This window comes from Geotrypetes seraphini, chromosome 5, assembly GCF_902459505.1.
Source record: "Geotrypetes seraphini chromosome 5, aGeoSer1.1, whole genome shotgun sequence".
Lineage (NCBI taxonomy): Eukaryota > Metazoa > Chordata > Amphibia > Gymnophiona > Dermophiidae > Geotrypetes > Geotrypetes seraphini.
Genome location: NC_047088.1, coordinates 86,303,848 through 86,320,896, shown reverse-complemented (window position 1 = coordinate 86,320,896; position 17,049 = coordinate 86,303,848). Strand labels below are relative to the sequence as shown.

General features: G+C 46.7%; 1 protein-coding gene across 4 annotated transcripts in view; it reads left to right on the top strand.

Annotated features, from left to right (window-relative positions):
• Nucleotides 1-17,049, top strand: part of LOC117361528 (zinc finger protein 436-like) — a 96,908-nt gene that overhangs the window by 41,236 nt on the left and 38,623 nt on the right. For all 4 annotated transcript variants that reach the window (XM_033946993.1, XM_033946992.1, XM_033946994.1 and 1 more), the window contains 2 exons: nucleotides 3,617-3,727; nucleotides 13,520-13,642. In XM_033946993.1, the coding sequence (XP_033802884.1) occupies nucleotides 3,617-3,727; nucleotides 13,520-13,642 (234 nt within the window). The remainder of the gene's footprint in view (nucleotides 1-3,616; nucleotides 3,728-13,519; nucleotides 13,643-17,049) is intronic.

Genomic DNA, 17,049 nt, shown 5'->3' with positions numbered 1-17,049 from the left:
CGGGGGACGTCTCCGTGCCTTTTATCAACGTTGGGCGTAGATCACTGAGGACTCTTGGGTCCTATGTCATTCGGGAGGGGTACTCCCTCAACTTCCGGACGTTGCCTCCGGACAGACCCTCCCGGAGAGTCTCTTTCCGACGGGACGGCAACTTCCTCTACTACTTTGGAAGCGCAGGCCCTCCTTTGCCTGCGGGCTGTGGAGGAGGTTCCCCCTTGCTAACGGGGCTCCATGAGGTTTATTCCCGGGTACTTCCTTGGTTCCAAAAAAGATCAGAGACCTGCGCCCTATCCTGGATCTGCGGAAGCTGAACAAGTTCCGGTTCGGGAGAAGTTCCATATGCTTTCGCTTCCTCATTTTGTATCCCTTGATGGACGAGGGGGACTAGTTATGTTCCCTGGACCTGAAGGAAGCCTACATGCACATTCCGATACATCCGGCTTTCTCGACGGTTTCATCTGCGTTCAGGTGGGAAGCCTTCACTTGCAGTATTGGGTCCTTCCATTCGGGCTGCTTTCGTCCTCCCACACGAGTCTTCACGAAGTGCCTCGTGGTGGTCACGGCAGCCCTGCAGTCGCAGGGCCTTCAGGTTTTTCCGTACCTCGACGATTGGCTTATCAAAGCCCCGTCGAGAGAGGGGGTTATTTCAGCGGCCCGTCAGACTATTATCTTCCTTCAGCGTCTGGGGTTTGAGATCAAGTTCCCCAAGTCTCAGTTGTGTCCCTCTCAGTCCCTGCAGTTTATCGGGGCTGTGCTCGACACGGTCCGCCTCCGGTCGTTTCTGTCTCCATCTTGGCAGGCTGTCCTTCTGCAGCTGAGTCTGCTGATGTCTTAGCGGGATTCGGTCTCGGCCAAGCAGATGATGATTCTCCTGGTACACATGGCCTCCACCGTTCACTTCACGCCGTTTGCCCGGTTGCATCTTTGGGTTCCTCAGTGGACTCCTGACGTCTCAGTGGCGGCGGGATCAGGATCCTGCTTCTCAGCACATTGCAGTGACTCCTCCTTGGAGACGCTCGCTCCGTTGGTGGGCCAGCTCTTCCAATCTGTCCAGAGGTTTGCTCTTTCTCGTACCCCCGCATCAGAAGGTTCTGACGATGGACTCCTCGGTGTACGCTTGGGGGGCGCACCTCGACGGCCTTCGGACTCAGGGTCTTTGGTTGAGTGCGGACCGTCGCTGCCACATCATCCTGCTGGAGCTCCGGGCCCTTAACAACGCCGTGGTGGCTTTCGTCATTTGCTACAGGATTCCGTTGTCCTGGTGCCGTACGGACAACCAGGTGGCGATGTATTATGTGAACAAGCAAAGGGGTAAGGGTTCCCTGTCGCTTTGCAGGGAACCCTTCGTCTTTGGCAGTAGGCGCTGCGCCACAACATCTTCCTTCGGGGCGGTGTATATCCAGAGGGACGAGCAGAATTGTCTGGCGGACAAGTTGAGTCGCCTTCTTCAGCCACAGTGAATGGTCCCCTTCCATTCTCAAACTCTATGGCAGTCTTTGTTCGGTGGGAACTCCACAGGTAGATCTGTTTGCTTCGCACCCGCAAGTCACAGAGTTGCCTCGTTCTGCTCAAGGATGTACTCCCCGGATCGTCTCAAGCGGATGCATTCCTTCTCGATTGGACGGTCAGGTTCCTCTATGCGTTCCCTCCCTTTCCTTTGCTTCTCAGAACCCTGGTACATCTCAAGTCGGTCCTCGCCACCATGGATCTTGATAGCTTCTCAGTGGCCCCGGCAGCTGTGGTTCTCCCTGCTCCTCCAGCTCAGTGTCCAGGGAGCCTCTGCTTCTTCCTTCTCTTCTGTCTCAGAATCGGGGTTCGCTGTTGCATCCCAATCTACAGTCTCTACACTTAACAGCTTGGTTCCTGTCCACGTGCCTCCCTCCTTAGGTTTCTCCAAGTCGGTGAGGGATGTTCTCGAGGCCTCTAGGAAGAGCTCCACTCGACAATGCTATTCTCAGAAATGGACCAGATTTGTGGCGGTGGTGTGCTGAACACCGCATGAAACGCCCTCGGCCTCCTTGTCTTCTGTGCTGGATTATCTGTTCCACTTGTCTCGGTCTGGCCTCAAATCGACATCTCTTTGAGTCCACTTTCAGTGCGATTGCTGCCTTTCATCAACCGCTGGATGGGAAACTGCTATCTGTCCATCCAGTGGTTTCCCGCTTTATGAAGGGCCTTTTCAATGTTCATCCTCCACTCAAGCCCCATCCGGTGGTTTGGGATCTTAATGTGGTTCTGGCTCAAATGATGAAACCTCCGTTTGAACCCATTGATAAAACTCCTTTGAAGTTTCTCACTTGGAAGGTGGTGTTCTTGGTTGCTCTCACGTCTGCCCGCAGAGTCAGTGAGCTGCAAGCTCTGGTTGCGGATCCGCCTTTTACTGTATTTCATCATGACAAGGTGGTCCTTCGCATTCATCCTAAGTTCTTGCCTAAAGTGGTTTCGGATTTCCACCTCAACCAGTCCATTGTTCTTCTGGTGTTTTTTCCGAAGCCCTACTCGCATCCTGGTGAGGTGGCGCTTCACACGCTGGACTGTAAGAGGGTGTTAGCCTTTTACCTGCGACGCACTGAGTCTCATCGGACGGCTCCTCAACTTTTCATCTCTTTTGATCCTAATCGGTTGGGCCGCCCTGTTTCCAAGCGCACCTTATCCAACTGGTTGACTGCTTGTATTTCCTTTTGCTACGCTCAGGCTGGTCTCTCGCAAGGTCGGGTCAAGGGACATAGAGTCCGAGCAATGGCGGCGTCTGTCGCTTTCCTCAGATCCACGCCTATTGAGATCTGCAAGGCTGCCACTTGGTCTTCGGTTCATACCTTCACCTCTGACTACTGTTTGGATGCCTTTTCTAGGCGCGACGGCCAGTTTGGACAGTCGATTTTGCGTAATCTGTTTTCATAAATTGCCAACTTTCCCTCCGTCCCTTTTTGGTTAGTTTGGAGGTCACCCACATGTAGAGAATATGCTGCCTGCTTGTCCTGGGATAAAGCACAGTTACTTACCGTAACAGGTGTTATCCAGGGACAGCAGGCAGATATTCTCGCAACCCTCCCACCTCCTCAAGGTTGGCTTCTTTGCTAGCTATATGAACTGAAGACCACGAGGAGGGGATCCGCCCTCTAGTGGAGCAGGAAGGCACGCATGCGTGGGCAGCACTAGCAAACTTTGAGATCTTCAATCAAGTTTGCTTGAAAAGCTGTCCGCAACGGGGCTCCGTGGATGACGTCACCCACATGTAGAGAATATCTGCCTGCTGTCCCTGGATAACACCTGTTACGGTAAATAACTGTGCTTTTTCTGTTAAGATGTCCTGAAAAAACAAAGCTGTTTTCACCCTTGAAAAACTGCATTGAGTAGCCTACTTCAGGATTATAAATAAATATATTTAGTGCATGGTTTTTAACTAGCTGGAAAATATCAGCATAACTTTAGGGTTTTCTCTTGGACTTAGGACACATAGCTTGTTTAGAAAAATTGAAACATGCTATTAAAAGTTGATATGGCATTTTGTCAGTCAAAGGAGATTCCAGACTGATGCTGAACAATAGTGAAACATACTTAAGCTGTTAATTTTGTTGCCAAACTTAATGGATCTTATATTTTGTTTCTAATACAGGCTGTCCAGTTGTTAAACCTGATATTTTGTTAAGACTCAAACAAGAAGATGCGATACCTTTCTCAGACCATTGCTCTAAAAAAAGAGAAGAAAAAAGGAAAGCCACCTCAAGTGAGTCAGTTCTGTTGCAGATGGGATTAAAATCAATGTTCTGGTTACATATTAAAGTTCATTTTTTATTTATTTAATTTAAAGTTTTAATAATCTTTATTAAAAAAAACCCACAAAAAAACAAACCATAGCATCCCTGTAGCCTGGCACAGATAGTTTTATTTATTCCTACCAACAGATGGAGACTAAGAACCAGTGAGCTTCAACTTGGAACATAGAAACATGACGGCAGATAAAGGCCAAATGGCCCATCCAATCTGCCAATCCGCAGTAACCATTATCTCTTTCTCTCTCTGAGAGATCCCACGTGCCTATCCCAGGCCCTTTTGAATTCAGACAAAGTCTCTGCCTCCACCACATCTTCTGGGAGACTGTTCCATGCATCTACCACCCTTTCTGTAAAAAAGTATTTCCTTAGATTACTCCAGAGCCTTTCACCTCTTAACTTCATCCTATGCCCTCTCATTGCAGAGTTTACTTTCAAATGAAATAGACTCGACTCATGCGCATTTACATTACATAGGTATTTAAACGTCTCTCAAGAACACAATCGTAGTGATAACTAAATCAAGATACTTGGGGGAAATGCCACTCACCAACAGTGGGCTACCTCTCCAAGATCTAACATTAAGATCAAAAACAGGTGAAGAAAAAGCCTCAAGAAAACTTTTATCACGCAGCAATCGTTAATGATTTACAGCTGGCATTATTATTGTCATTGGCAAAAAACTCTCATCTGCAAAACAATGTTTACAGATCTATAGAGGGAAAACCCCACTACTGTGCACAGTAAATAAATCAATTTTTATATATATATTTATACATTGACTAGAGGGAAATATATACATTGACTAGAGGGAAATATATATATAAAAATTGATTGAGGTTTCTGCCCAACTTTGGGTCTAATTTAGTCACTTTTTGGTACAGTGCAGGATACTGTCCTTTGGCTTGAAACACAGAGGAAAAATGTAGCAAATTCTACAGTCCAAAATCCTTTCTCTGTCAGCACATACAGTCTGCCTATCAGAAAAACAAACAGGCCAGGAAAACATCCAAAAAAAATCTCACGTTTGTTTCAAGCTACTTCCATTTGCTCTGGCCATATTTCAGCTGTAGCATTGTTGTTTTCCACTATCATTGCCTCACCCAGCTCTAAAGACAAGAATCCTGAAGATAGGTTTTCTTCAGCCTGCTCCTCTCTCATTTCCCAATCAGGGCTGGGAAGCTGCACTGCCTGGTTTGGGGTAAGCTCAGTCCCATTCTGAGTCTCCTGTCTCTCCTCCCGTCCTCCCTGCTCTCTGCTGCCTTGCTTTAAGCTGAGGAAAAAAACACACCCCCTTGGCTTCAGTGGGGGGAAGGGCTTTCCTTCCTCAGCCTAGGATGTTTCTCTGAGGGGAAATTGTCTTCCTGCTTTCTGCCTTACAGGACCTGTACAAAAGTAGGGCAGAGATTTCTTACTTTGCTTTGGCGCTGCCTCAGGTAAGGCAAACCTTTCCTGTTCTGTCTCAGTCTTATCCTCACTATTCATAGGGTAGTCAGCTAAATTCCTGTCCTAGGCTCTGACCTGGTCTGCCCTTCTGCACCGGGGTTTGTATGACTTCCTATATTTTCTTGTGATAAATCTTGGGATCACAGTAAGTTTGTTATCCCAGGACTGCAGGCAGATATTCTTGACTGATGGGTGACGGCACCGACGGAGCCCCGGTACGGACAATTTTAGAGTGATTACACTCTAAGAACTTGGAAAGTTCTGGTAGGCCGCACCGCACACGCGCGAGTGCCTTCCCGCCCGACAGAGGCGCGCGGTCCCCAGTTTCTTAGTTTCCGCGGAGCTAAGAAGACGCGTTTCTTTCAACGGCTGTTGAAAGTTCTTTTTTCTACTTAATATCGCCTTCCCGCTCGCGTAAACCCTTTTGGAAATTTTATTTCCGTTGTTTCTTTTCTTTTCTTAAAAAAAAAAAAAAAAAACTTAATTTTTTTCTTCAGTTTTCGGTTAGCCCCGGCGGGGCCTATTGCCATCATCGAGGCCTCGGCCTTCGATTTGGCAGAAGCCGTTTTCACTTTCATGCCCCCTCAACCCGGGTTTAAAAAGTGCCAGCGGTGCGCTCGACCAATTTCACTGACAGACCCACACAACTGGTGTCTGCAGTGTCTTGGTCCTGACCATGGAGCGTCTACCTGCTCCCGCTGTGCGACTTTAAAGAAGAGAACACTTAAAAACCGCCAGATACAGCAGCAGTTATTGTTCGGCGCCGAGATGTCTGATTCCGCACCACCGGCACCGACATCGGCTCCATCTCAGTCGGCACCTACTTCGTTGACACCGCACAATACCGCGCCGGCGTTGCACCCCGCAGGTAAGCCGGCTAAGAAGCCTTCCCCGTTGGAGCGTCCTCCGGTCTCAGTAGCAGCGAGTCCAATCCTGCCGACCACGAGACGCCCACGGAAGCGCTCCGCTCCGATTGAGGTGAGCCCCTCGACATCGGGTTCCTCTTCGGAGTGTAGAGCGGCACCCAAGGTACCGCAGAAGAAAAAAGCGGTACCGGTGCCTTCATTGGACGAGCGCATTGCCGCAGTCCTGCAGGTCCAGCTAAAGGAACAACTCCAACAGCTACTCCCTGCTCTTTTGACTCTGAGCCTTCCAGTCCCGGTCCGGTCTGAGCCGCCGGTACCGACGGTGCAGCAGCCCCCTTTATCGGCATCCACTTTGTCGGTACCGGGGCACATCACTTCTTCGGTATCAATGCCAATCTTGGCACCGGAACCGAGACACCAGGCTGTTCAAACATCGGCACCGGCACAACCCTTAACATCTCCCGGTACCGGTTCACAGAGGTCTGGTAAGTCGACTCATAAAACTTGACACCTAGAACCCTCCACACCGGAGTCACGAGACCGCAGTTTTCAGGTGAGGGACCCTGATCTGTGGGGTGATTCAGAAGAGCCTTTCCTCTCTGAGGGAGAGTGTTCATCAGGGGACGAGGATCCTTCTGGTTTTGATCCATCTTCCAAACCTGATGCAACTTCTTTCACCTCTTTTCTTAAAGAGATGTGTGACTCTTTATCTATTCCCTTGGAGGCTGAATCCAAAAAATCCAAGGCATTTTTAGATGCTCTTGACTTTGACCAGCCTCCAAGGGAATTTCTCAAGCTGCCTCTCCATGACATTTTAAGAGAGACATTTTACAAAAATCTAGAAACACCCTTGACCATTCCAGGAGCTCCCCGTAAACTGGACTCCTTATATAAGGTCATACCAATTCCAGGCTTTGACAAGCCTCAACTCCCCCATGAGTCTTTATTAGTAGAGTCTACTTTAAAGAAATCCACGGGGGCTAGTGTGTATGCTTCTGTCCCTCCTGGCAGGGAAGGTAAGGCCATGGATAAGTTTGGCAAAAGGCTGTATCAAAATGCAATGCTAGCAAACAGGTCAGGAAACTATGCTTTCCATTTTTCCTTTTATCTTAAGCATCTTATTCAAAGTTTGTCATCTTTTGAGAAATATCTCCCTGACCGTAAGAAATCAGCCTTTCGCCAAACTTCTTCATCGCTCTTGCAACTACGCAAGTTCATGGTCAGATCAATCTATGACACTTTTGAGCTGACCTCTAGAGCCACGGCTATGTCAGTGGCTATGTGACGACTGGCCTGGCTCAGAGTGTCCGAACTCGATGTCAATCACCAAGATCGACTGGCCAATGCACCTTGCTTAGGGGATGAGCTGTTCGGAGAATCCATGGACTCTACTACTCAAAAACTTTCAGCTCATGAGACTCGATGGGATACTCTCCTTAAGACAAAAAAGAAGACCCCACCTTCTAGGCCTTTTCGTCAACAATCGGCCTACCAACGAAGGTTTGTGGCTCGTCCCTTACCTCAATCACAGCAATAACCCAGGCGTCAGAGGCAGCAACAGAGGCAACCTGCTCGACCTGCCCAGCAGCAACAGCAAATGAAACCTCCTCCTTCTCAAAAGTCAACTCAGCCCTTTTGACTTGGTTCTCGGGGACATAGCCAATCTTCCTCCTTCTACTCATCTTCCACAGCCCATAGGAGGACGCCTTATACATTTCATAAGCCGTTGGGAAATCATCACCTCGGACCTGTGGGTCCTCAACATCATCCGCCACGGCTACTCTCTCAACTTTCAGACACCTCCTGTCCAAAGTCTGCCAAGAGAGTCTGCTTTCAACACTCCTCGGTCTTCCCTCCTTCTTCAAGAGGTTCAATCCCTCCTCCTTCTGAACGCTATAGAGGAAGTTCCTCTAGATCAGAGAGGGCAGGGATTCTACTCCCGTTATTTTCTAGTCCCCAAAAAGACAGGAGATCTAAGACCCATACTAGATCTTCGCGATCTAAACAAATGTTTGGTCAAGGAGAAATTCAAAATGCTTTCTCTGGCCACTCTTTACCCTCTTCTCAATCAAGGCGACTGGCTATGTTCACTCGATCTCAAAGAAGCATACACTCATATACCGGTCAATCTGGCCTCCAGACAGTACCTACGCTTCATGATCAATCGTTGTCATTACCAATACAAGGTGCTGCCCTTCGGTCTTGCCTCCTCTCCAAGAGTGTTCACCAAATGTCTGATTGTGGTGGTTGCCTTTCTACGATCTCACCACCTTCAGGTCTTTCCTTACCTGGACGACTGGTTAATCAAGGCCAATTCATCTCAGACTGTTCTCCTGGCCACCAACCAAACCATCATGTTTCTTCAACTTCTGGGGTTCGAGATCAATCTACCCAAATCTCATCTCATCCCCACTCAGAGACTTCAATTCATCGGAGCTGTCTTGGACACAGTCCTCATGAGAGCGTTCCTGCCATCCAACCGTCTTCAAACGCTTCAATCTCTGTGTCAGCAGGTGCTTCTACAACTTTCCATCTCTGCCAAGCAAATGATGATACTCTTGGGTCACATGGCCTCCACAGTTCATGTCACACCCTTCGCACGTCTTCACCTGCGCACTCCTCAATGGACCCTAGCTACCCAGTGGTCCCAAGCGATGGATCCTTGCTCACATCACATATCTGTCACATCATCTCTTCGTCAGTCTCTACAATGGTGGTTGATATCCTCAAATCTATCCAGAGGTCTTCTGCCCCATCTACCTCCTCATCAACTAGTCATCACCACCGACGCCTCCCCTTATGCTTGGGGAGCTCATTTGAACGAGTTCCAAACTCAAGGCCTTTGGACAGCCCAGGAAAAGAAGCATCACATCAATTTCCTGGAACTCAGAGCGATGTTTTATGCCCTCAAGGCCTTCCAACATCTTCTCTTCCCTCAAGTTCTCCTGCTGTGCACAGACAATCAAGTTGCGATGTACTACATCAACAAGCAGGGTGGAACGGGCTCTCGCCTCTTGTGCCAGGAAGCCCAGAAGAATCTGGACTTGGGCCATAAATCACCATCTATTCCTGAAAGCTATCTACATTCAGGGAGAAAAGAATTCCTTAGCGGACAAGCTCAGCAGAATTCTCCAGCCTCACGAGTGGACACTCGATCCTTTCACTCTACAGTCCATCTTCGCTCAATGGGCCACTCCTCAGATAGACCTCTTTGCAGCTCCTCACAATCACCAGCTGCCCCTATTCTGCTCCAGACTCTCCTCTCCTCACCGTCTGGCAGCGGATGCATTTCTCCTAGACTGTCCAATCTGTTCCTGTACGCTTTCCCTCCTCTGCCTCTCATGTTGAGAACCTTGTTTCAAGCTCAGAGGGAACGAGCCACCATGATTCTGATTGCTCCGAGGTGGCCCAGGCAACATTGGTTCTCCCTTCTACTTCAACTCAGTTCCAGGGAACCTTTTCTTCTTCCACTGTTTCCTTCTCTGCTTACACAGCATCAGGAGACCCTTCTACATCCCAACCTCCAGTCTCTACATCTGACAGCTTGGTATCTCTCGGCTGACTTCTCATGTTACTCTTTTGTCTCAGCCCGTTCGTTCCATTCTAGATGCCTCCAGGAAACCAGCCACTCTGCAATGTTACCATCAGAAGTGGGACAAGATTTTCTTCCTGGTGTCTTCTTCACCATCTTGATCCCACTTCCCTGGCAGTGGAGACATTGTTGGATTATTTGCTTTCTTTGTCTGACTCTGGCCTTAAGTCTTCTTCCATCAGAGTCCATCTCAGTGCCATTGCTGCCTTCCATGAGCCGGTTCATGGAAAACTTCTCTCAGCTCATCCCCTGGTGTCCAGGTTCATGCGAGGTCTTTTCAATGTGAAACCACCTCTTAAAGCCCCTCCTGTTATCTGGGATCTCAATGTGGTTCTTTCCGCCTTAATGAAGCCTCCATTTGAACCTTTAGCTACCACTCCTTTCAAGTTTCTCACTTGGAAGGTACTTTTCCTTATCGCTATTACCTCTGCCAGGAGGGTCAGTGAGCTACATGCACTAGTTGCAGATCCACCTTTTACGGTCTTTCATCATGACAAGGTGTTCTGCGTACACATCCAAAGTTTTCTCCCTAAGGTTGTCTCTGAATTCCATCTCAACCAATCCATTGTTTCTGCCTGTCTTCTTCCGAAACCTCACTCTCATTCTGGGGAAACAGGCTCTGCATACTTTGGATTGTAAAAGGGCTCTAGCTTACTATCTAGAGCGTACGAAACCCCACAGATCAGTTCCTCAACTCTTCTGTCCTTTGATCCGAATAAGTTGGGTCGTCCTGTTTCTAAACGTACGTTGTCTAATTGGCTGGCAGCGTGCATTTCATTCTGTTATGCTCAGACCGGACTGACACTGGAAGGTTCTGTCACGGCCCATAGAGTCCGAGCGATGGCAGCATCTGTAGCTTTCCTCCGTTCCACTCCTATTGAGGAAATCTGCAAGGCTGCTACTTGGTCCTCAGTTCATACTTTTACATCTCATTATTGTCTGGATGCATTCTCCAGACGGGATGGACACTTCGGCCAATCTGTTTTGCAAAATTTGTTTTCCTAATGGCCAACCTTCCCTCCATCCCTCTTTTTGTTAGCTTGGAGGTCACCCATCAGTCAAGAATATGCTGCCTGCTTGTCCTGGGATAAAGCACAGTTACTTACTGTAACAGGTGTTATCCAGGGACAGCAGGCAGATATTCTTGCGTCCCTCCCACCTCCCCGGGGTGGCTTCTTAGCTGGCTTATCCTAACTGGGGACCGCGCGCCTCTGTCGGGCGGGGAAGGCACTCGCGCGTGCGCGGTGCGGCCTACCAGAAACTTTCCAAGTTCTTAGAGTGCAATCACTCTAAAATTGTCCGTACCGGGGCTCCGTCGGTGCCGTCACCCATCAGTCAAGAATATCTGCCTGCTGTCCCTGGATAACACCTGTTACGGTAAGTAACTGTGCTTCACAGTAGGTAGAACTAACGTTTTACCATCATGCTCTGACTTTCTTCAGGATCCTCATGTCTACCAGCACCCAGCTAACTACATGCCTAATGATTGAATCTCCACAATAACTGCCATTTTAACCCTTCTCTCCTGAGCAGAAGCCCCTGGAGACACATGGAGACACATCCTCAGTACAAAAGGACATTGCATCCCCTGGTGGGCAGGTTCTAGCTACAGGATTGCCTCCTACTTCACCAGAGTGATGTTCTCCTTTAAGAAGGATGTCATTTACATTATGCCTCCTTTAAGGCTGGGGATTTGCTGATGGATTCTTTTCCTGGGAGAAAATCCCTTTCAGAGCCTTTGGATGGGGAATTGGCGAAATGCAGATGTGTGGATGCCATGAACCCAAGGACATACCTTCAGAATCCTTGAAGAGGTCCTTTGGTCCCTCTGCTCCAGGTTTATCCTATATTTCTTAGTCTTATGTGGAGAGCTTTTGTGAGCTGTTTGGGGTCCTGCAGCGCCATCTGAGAGTGCTCTGGAGGCTTCGCAAGGGGTTTGTCCTCTTAAAACGCTCTCCCCCTAAAGAAGGTTCCTGTTCAGGGATCAGAGAACCAGTCAGAAAAGGACTGAGCAGATTGGAATCAGAATTTATGCTTTTACTGTCTAAGAATTAAACTTTCTTTTTTGGAGATTCAGGGTCTCAGGTAGGAGCCTTCAGTCAGGAGGTGGAGATAGCCCTTGACCAGGTAGAAAACCCCAGCGTATTGCTGCTTTTTCAACAGACAACCTTACTGGAGATCATTCCTGTCTCTCTAAGAGAATTGAAACTGGAAGCCTCCTCAGACCACTATGCCTTAGTGCACAGTTATGAACAACTCTAAGATTCAGACCACATTTTTTCCACACATCCTGACATTACGAATTTCAACTGCTGTTTGGTTCAAGCTAAAAGTGAATTTGCAGTGGCTCAGGTTACTAAGCATACTTCCCTTCCTAGTGAATGAGGGGTGATTTGAAGAATACCATTATAGGAAGTTTTACACACACACACACACCGCAACAGACATACAGTTTGCCTCCTACATTTGGCCCCTGGTAAGTTACACCCCCAAATGTTTTCCTCCCCTGTCACATGTGGTTTGAGGGATAGCCCACCCCTGCCACATCCCATGTAGCCTTCCCTGTCACCTACTATCTCCCACTGGCAGGGCCTTCCTTACTCACCCTAACTTTACAAAGTGGTTAGGGGACTACCCTCACACCCATGTTGTTTTCTGGTATTGCCTTTCCCTGAGGATTTTCTCCTGGGAACATCGCTCTCCATGACTGGACATACACCCCAACACACTTATCCATCCTTGTGGCTTGAGACAGGTAAATGTACAATTTTTTAAAATCCTGAAAAAATCATGACAGTTGCAATCCTAGCCTATTGAATTGTGAGCACATTGACAGGGCCCCTCTAAACTTGAGACAACCTGGAAAAAAATCTGGAACATAACGAATGTTATCCTGGGAGCGCCAAAAAAATACCCATGTGCAAAATGTGGAGAGGCAAAACATCCTGGGGAGTGAATATTCTGGGGGTGAAATGTACCTGGGGGAAATAACTTCCAAATCCCGAAGGATTTGCAGGGTGGATATGGTGCTTCAAAGACAATTTGAAGCCTTGGCTTTGGAAATTAAGGCAACAGCAGTAGTCTCCTTTGTGACTTGCGCTTGCCTCACCAGGCTACATCGTAATCCTGCAGAGGATGAAGACGTTTACCTTCCCAGAAGGAAAGATACAGTGCAGTGGCAAGTGTAATCCAGTTGCTACAGTACCTGGGTTGAATTGTGAATTTCCAGAAAAGTTACTTGGTGCTGACACAATCCCTGGAGTATCTGGAAGTCTGTTTTGTCACGGCAAAAGGGCAAGTTTTTCTTCCTAAACCACGCAGACAGAAGATCATGAGCCAGATTTCAGACCTGCTTTCCAGTGATGCCGTGACTATTAAGGCATCATTAGAAAGCAGTGAAATTGATTTAGGAACATATTTTTTATTTGTAAACCAGATATTATTTTTCACAGCATTTTAAATGCTCCCCAGAAGATATGAGTGAAGATGGAACTAGACCTAGTGGGAGGGTGTACCAATGTGGCATAGGATATGGATTCCAATAGATCTTATAATGGCACCATCAAGACAAAACCCCTTTATGCGGTTGACATGACATTTGAGAGTTGGTAGGGAGGAGGTACTTTGGAAGGGAAGAAATTTTTTTATAGATTATGCTGATATGACATAATAAAGGTTTCAAGGCAAGTTTAGAGTATGTTACATTTAATTGGTGGGAGAAATTAGATTTATTTAACAATAGTGGATCATTTATTGACTGTGTAGGGATCCACAAAAAATTTTGGAGACCTAAAAGAGAAATTCCAGCTAGATGATTTGAAACCCATTTTTTTTCTTGTCAGGTGAGCCAGTTTTCAATCCTGACATGTCCTTGTGGATCAAGGAATTGGAGCCACCAGATTCCAGTGATGATAATGATGTCGATGAAACAGACAGAAGAGAAGATGATTGCAGTCCCACTACAGGTGACTTGCAGAAGAGCAGGGTCTCTGTTGCCCTTCTGTTTGAAAGTGCTTTAAAAATATAAAGAAATTGAGGATGTGACTGATAACTGTCCTCATGATCACACAGTGATTCACCTTAATTGCCAGAATTATAGGGTATGCTATCTTGATTTGAAAGGGAGCTGGAAGATAGTTGAAAATGGAGAGTGGCTTTGAATAAAGGCTCTTGACAGTTTAGTGCAAGTAGATGCTGGTATCGTTTGTTCAAAAGAGTGGGAGAAAACTGCCAAGCTAGAAACAAAAATGGAATTGAAAAAAGTCACAACACATAATTAATTTTATCCCCAATATAAAAACTCTTTGAGATCAGTTTTTAGTAGGGTTTCTAAGTAAACAGATTTTCAAACAGCTTTTGTGTTAACTGTGCTGATTTGAAAATTCAACAATGTCTACTGTTTTATGGACTTACATACCTTGTACAATTAGATTTTCATAGTCATCTTCCATTTCTGGTTTCTCTTGCTGGCAGAGAGCAGATGTTTAACATGATGGCATGTTGTTAGAAGGTGATTCTTTTTGCCCCTAATGTGCAGCTCCTGGTAGAGCGCTTTCTATTATAGGAAAAACAATTCTTCCCCCACTTGCCAGGTGGCAGAAGAACATTCCCCATAATGACATTCCCCACCCCTGGAAGCTAGAGAACCTTAAAAAAAATCCTTGAGCCTCTGAGGTTCCAGGACCAGCAATAACATACCTTTTATTTTAATGCGTAGTGCTTTGGCTGATTCTTGATAAGTACATACTCGTATAATTAGGTATGATTCTCCCTTTACTCCCACAGATTGTTATAAGTATTGTCACTTCAAGCCAGACCTCATCTCTGTCATCCCCAACATAACATATGTACACTACTACAAACCTGTACATGTTGGTGCATAGCAGTAAATCCCAAAAATGACATCTTTGCCATTCCATTTTTTAATCTCTCCATTTCTGAACCTCATTAGGGGCCCTCCTATTTTAAACTATGCAGAATAACAGTTAATTCCTCTTTAAATTAGTGGCTACCAAAACTGATCTGGGGGTGCCCCCTAGCCAGTTGGGTTTTCAGAATATCTATGATAAATTTAGAGATATCCATGTGCTGACTTCATTGTATGCACATTGTGTTGTAATAACTCAGATGTTGGAATATTCTGTTATGTCCCTTCTAGATTCCATAAGCTATGTGTCCAATCCCAACTCGCATTCTGGGAGTTGCTGAAATCCACAACTTTTCTGAGCATATACTCCAGCCCCTTAGCCTGAGAGCTAGTAAACATATTACATTACATTATTGACTTCTATTCCGCCTGTACCTTGCAGTTCTAAGCAGATTACATTAGAATATGGCTGGACATTTCCAGGAAGTTACAATTTAGGGTTAGTTACATAGTAGAGGCTTTGAGGAGCAATTGAGGATAGATAGAAATAAGAGGATTTAATTTAGGGAAGTTGCAGTTTAGGGGCTGGTTACATGATTGAGTTATTGAGGAGAAATTACAAGAGTGGTAGGAAGACAACGGGGAGATTGCAGTGAAGGTGAGGAGAACTCTGTAGGTTAAGAGAACTCTATAGATTTTTTGAATAGCAGAGTTTTGAGTTCTTTTCGAAATGATTTAAAGTCACTTGTTGCTGTCAGCAGGTTGGAAATAGATGGGTCCAATTTCGCTGCCTGCGTCGCTAGGAGGCCGTCATACATCTTCTTGCGCTGAGTACCCTTGAGTGGTGGGTAGGAGAATGGGGTCTGGGTTCTCCTTAGTCTGGATGTGAGGTTTCGATTTAGGCGGTTGTGTAGGTAGGTAGGTGCAATTCCGTTTATTGCTTTGAATAATAGACAGTAAAATTTAAATTGAATTCGAGCTCGTATCGGTAGCCAGTATGAGTCTAGGTAGGCATTGGTAATATGGTCAAATTTTCCAAGTAAGTAGATCAGTCTGAGGGCTGTATTTTGAATGGTCTGTAGTTGTTTTATCAAATTTGTGGGGCATGGTAGGTAGAGGATATTGCAGTAGTCCTAGGACAAGGGATTGGACTATGATCCTGTATTGCTCTTTGTCGAAGAATTTTCTTATTTTCCGTAGGTTGCGCATGGTGAAAAATGCTTTTTGAGTAGTTTTGTTGATTTGGACCTGCATTGTGCAGCATCTATCTATTGCAGGGGTGCCCACACTTTTTGGGCTTGCGAGCTACTTTTAAAATGACCAAGTCAAAATGATCTACCAACAATAAAAAAAATTTTTAAAACCCCACAAAGCACACTGAAAGGCAGAGAAAATGTTAATTATCATTCATATTCCGGGTTTTTTTCAAAGAGGTCAAGGCAGATGACTCTATGCAATGTCATCTCAATAACAACCATACAAAAATAGACAAATATAGCCCCTCCCTTTTACTAAACCACAATAGCGGTTTTAGCGCAGGGAGTTGCGCTGAATGCCCCACGCTGCTCTCGACGCTCATAGGCTCCCTGCGCTAAAAACCGCTATTGTGGTTTAGTAAAAGGGAGCCATAGTGCAAAATATAGACAGCAGATATAAATTCTCAAAACAGACACATTTTGATCACTAAATTGAAAATAAAATCATTTTTCCTACTTTTGTTTGATGATTTCATTAGTCTCTCTGGTTGCACTTTCTTCTTCTGACTTCTTCTCACTTCACTCTGGCTGCACTTCTTCTGACATCTTCTGATTTCAGCCCACTCCTTCTTTCAGCCTCCTATATGCTTTCTCTCTTCCATACCTCATTCTCTCCCCCAACTTTTTCCCTCTTTCTCCCTGCCTCCTGTTCTTTCTTTCTCTCTCTCTCTCCATGCCCACTTTCTTTCTGTCTCCCTGCTTGCCCCCTTTGTTTCTTTCTCCCTGCCCTCCCCAAGCCACTAGGTTTGCCGTCGCCACCGGGGAACAGGCCTCCAAGCCACCGCCCCCCAAGCTCTGCATGCAGAAGCCTTGCACTGACCAGCATTCTGCTCCCCTTCAATTCTGATGTCGGAGAGGAAGTTCCAGGCCAGCCAGGCAGCGATTGGCTGGCCCAGAAATTCCTCTCCGATGTAAGAATTGATGTCGGGGAGAGGAATGCTGGTCAGCGTTAGGCTTCTGCAGGCCCAAATCTCTGGATCCCCAGGGCCGAGGAAAAGAAAAGAAAAAAAGCCAGTCTTCCTTGAGAGCCGTTCCAGTCTCTTTTTAGCACGACACTCAACTTCCCATTTTCAGGCTCAAGACGTCAGAGCAGCAGCAGCAGCTCCGGCATTTTTGGGCAGAGCACCTCCTGCTCCCGACCGCCTTTCTCCAGTCTGGCTTGTCAATTCCGCCAGGGGCAGCCGGCGCTCAGCTCTCAAGGGTCGTGACTTCCCTAGACCTCCCTCCCGCCTTCTCCCGAAGGAAGTGA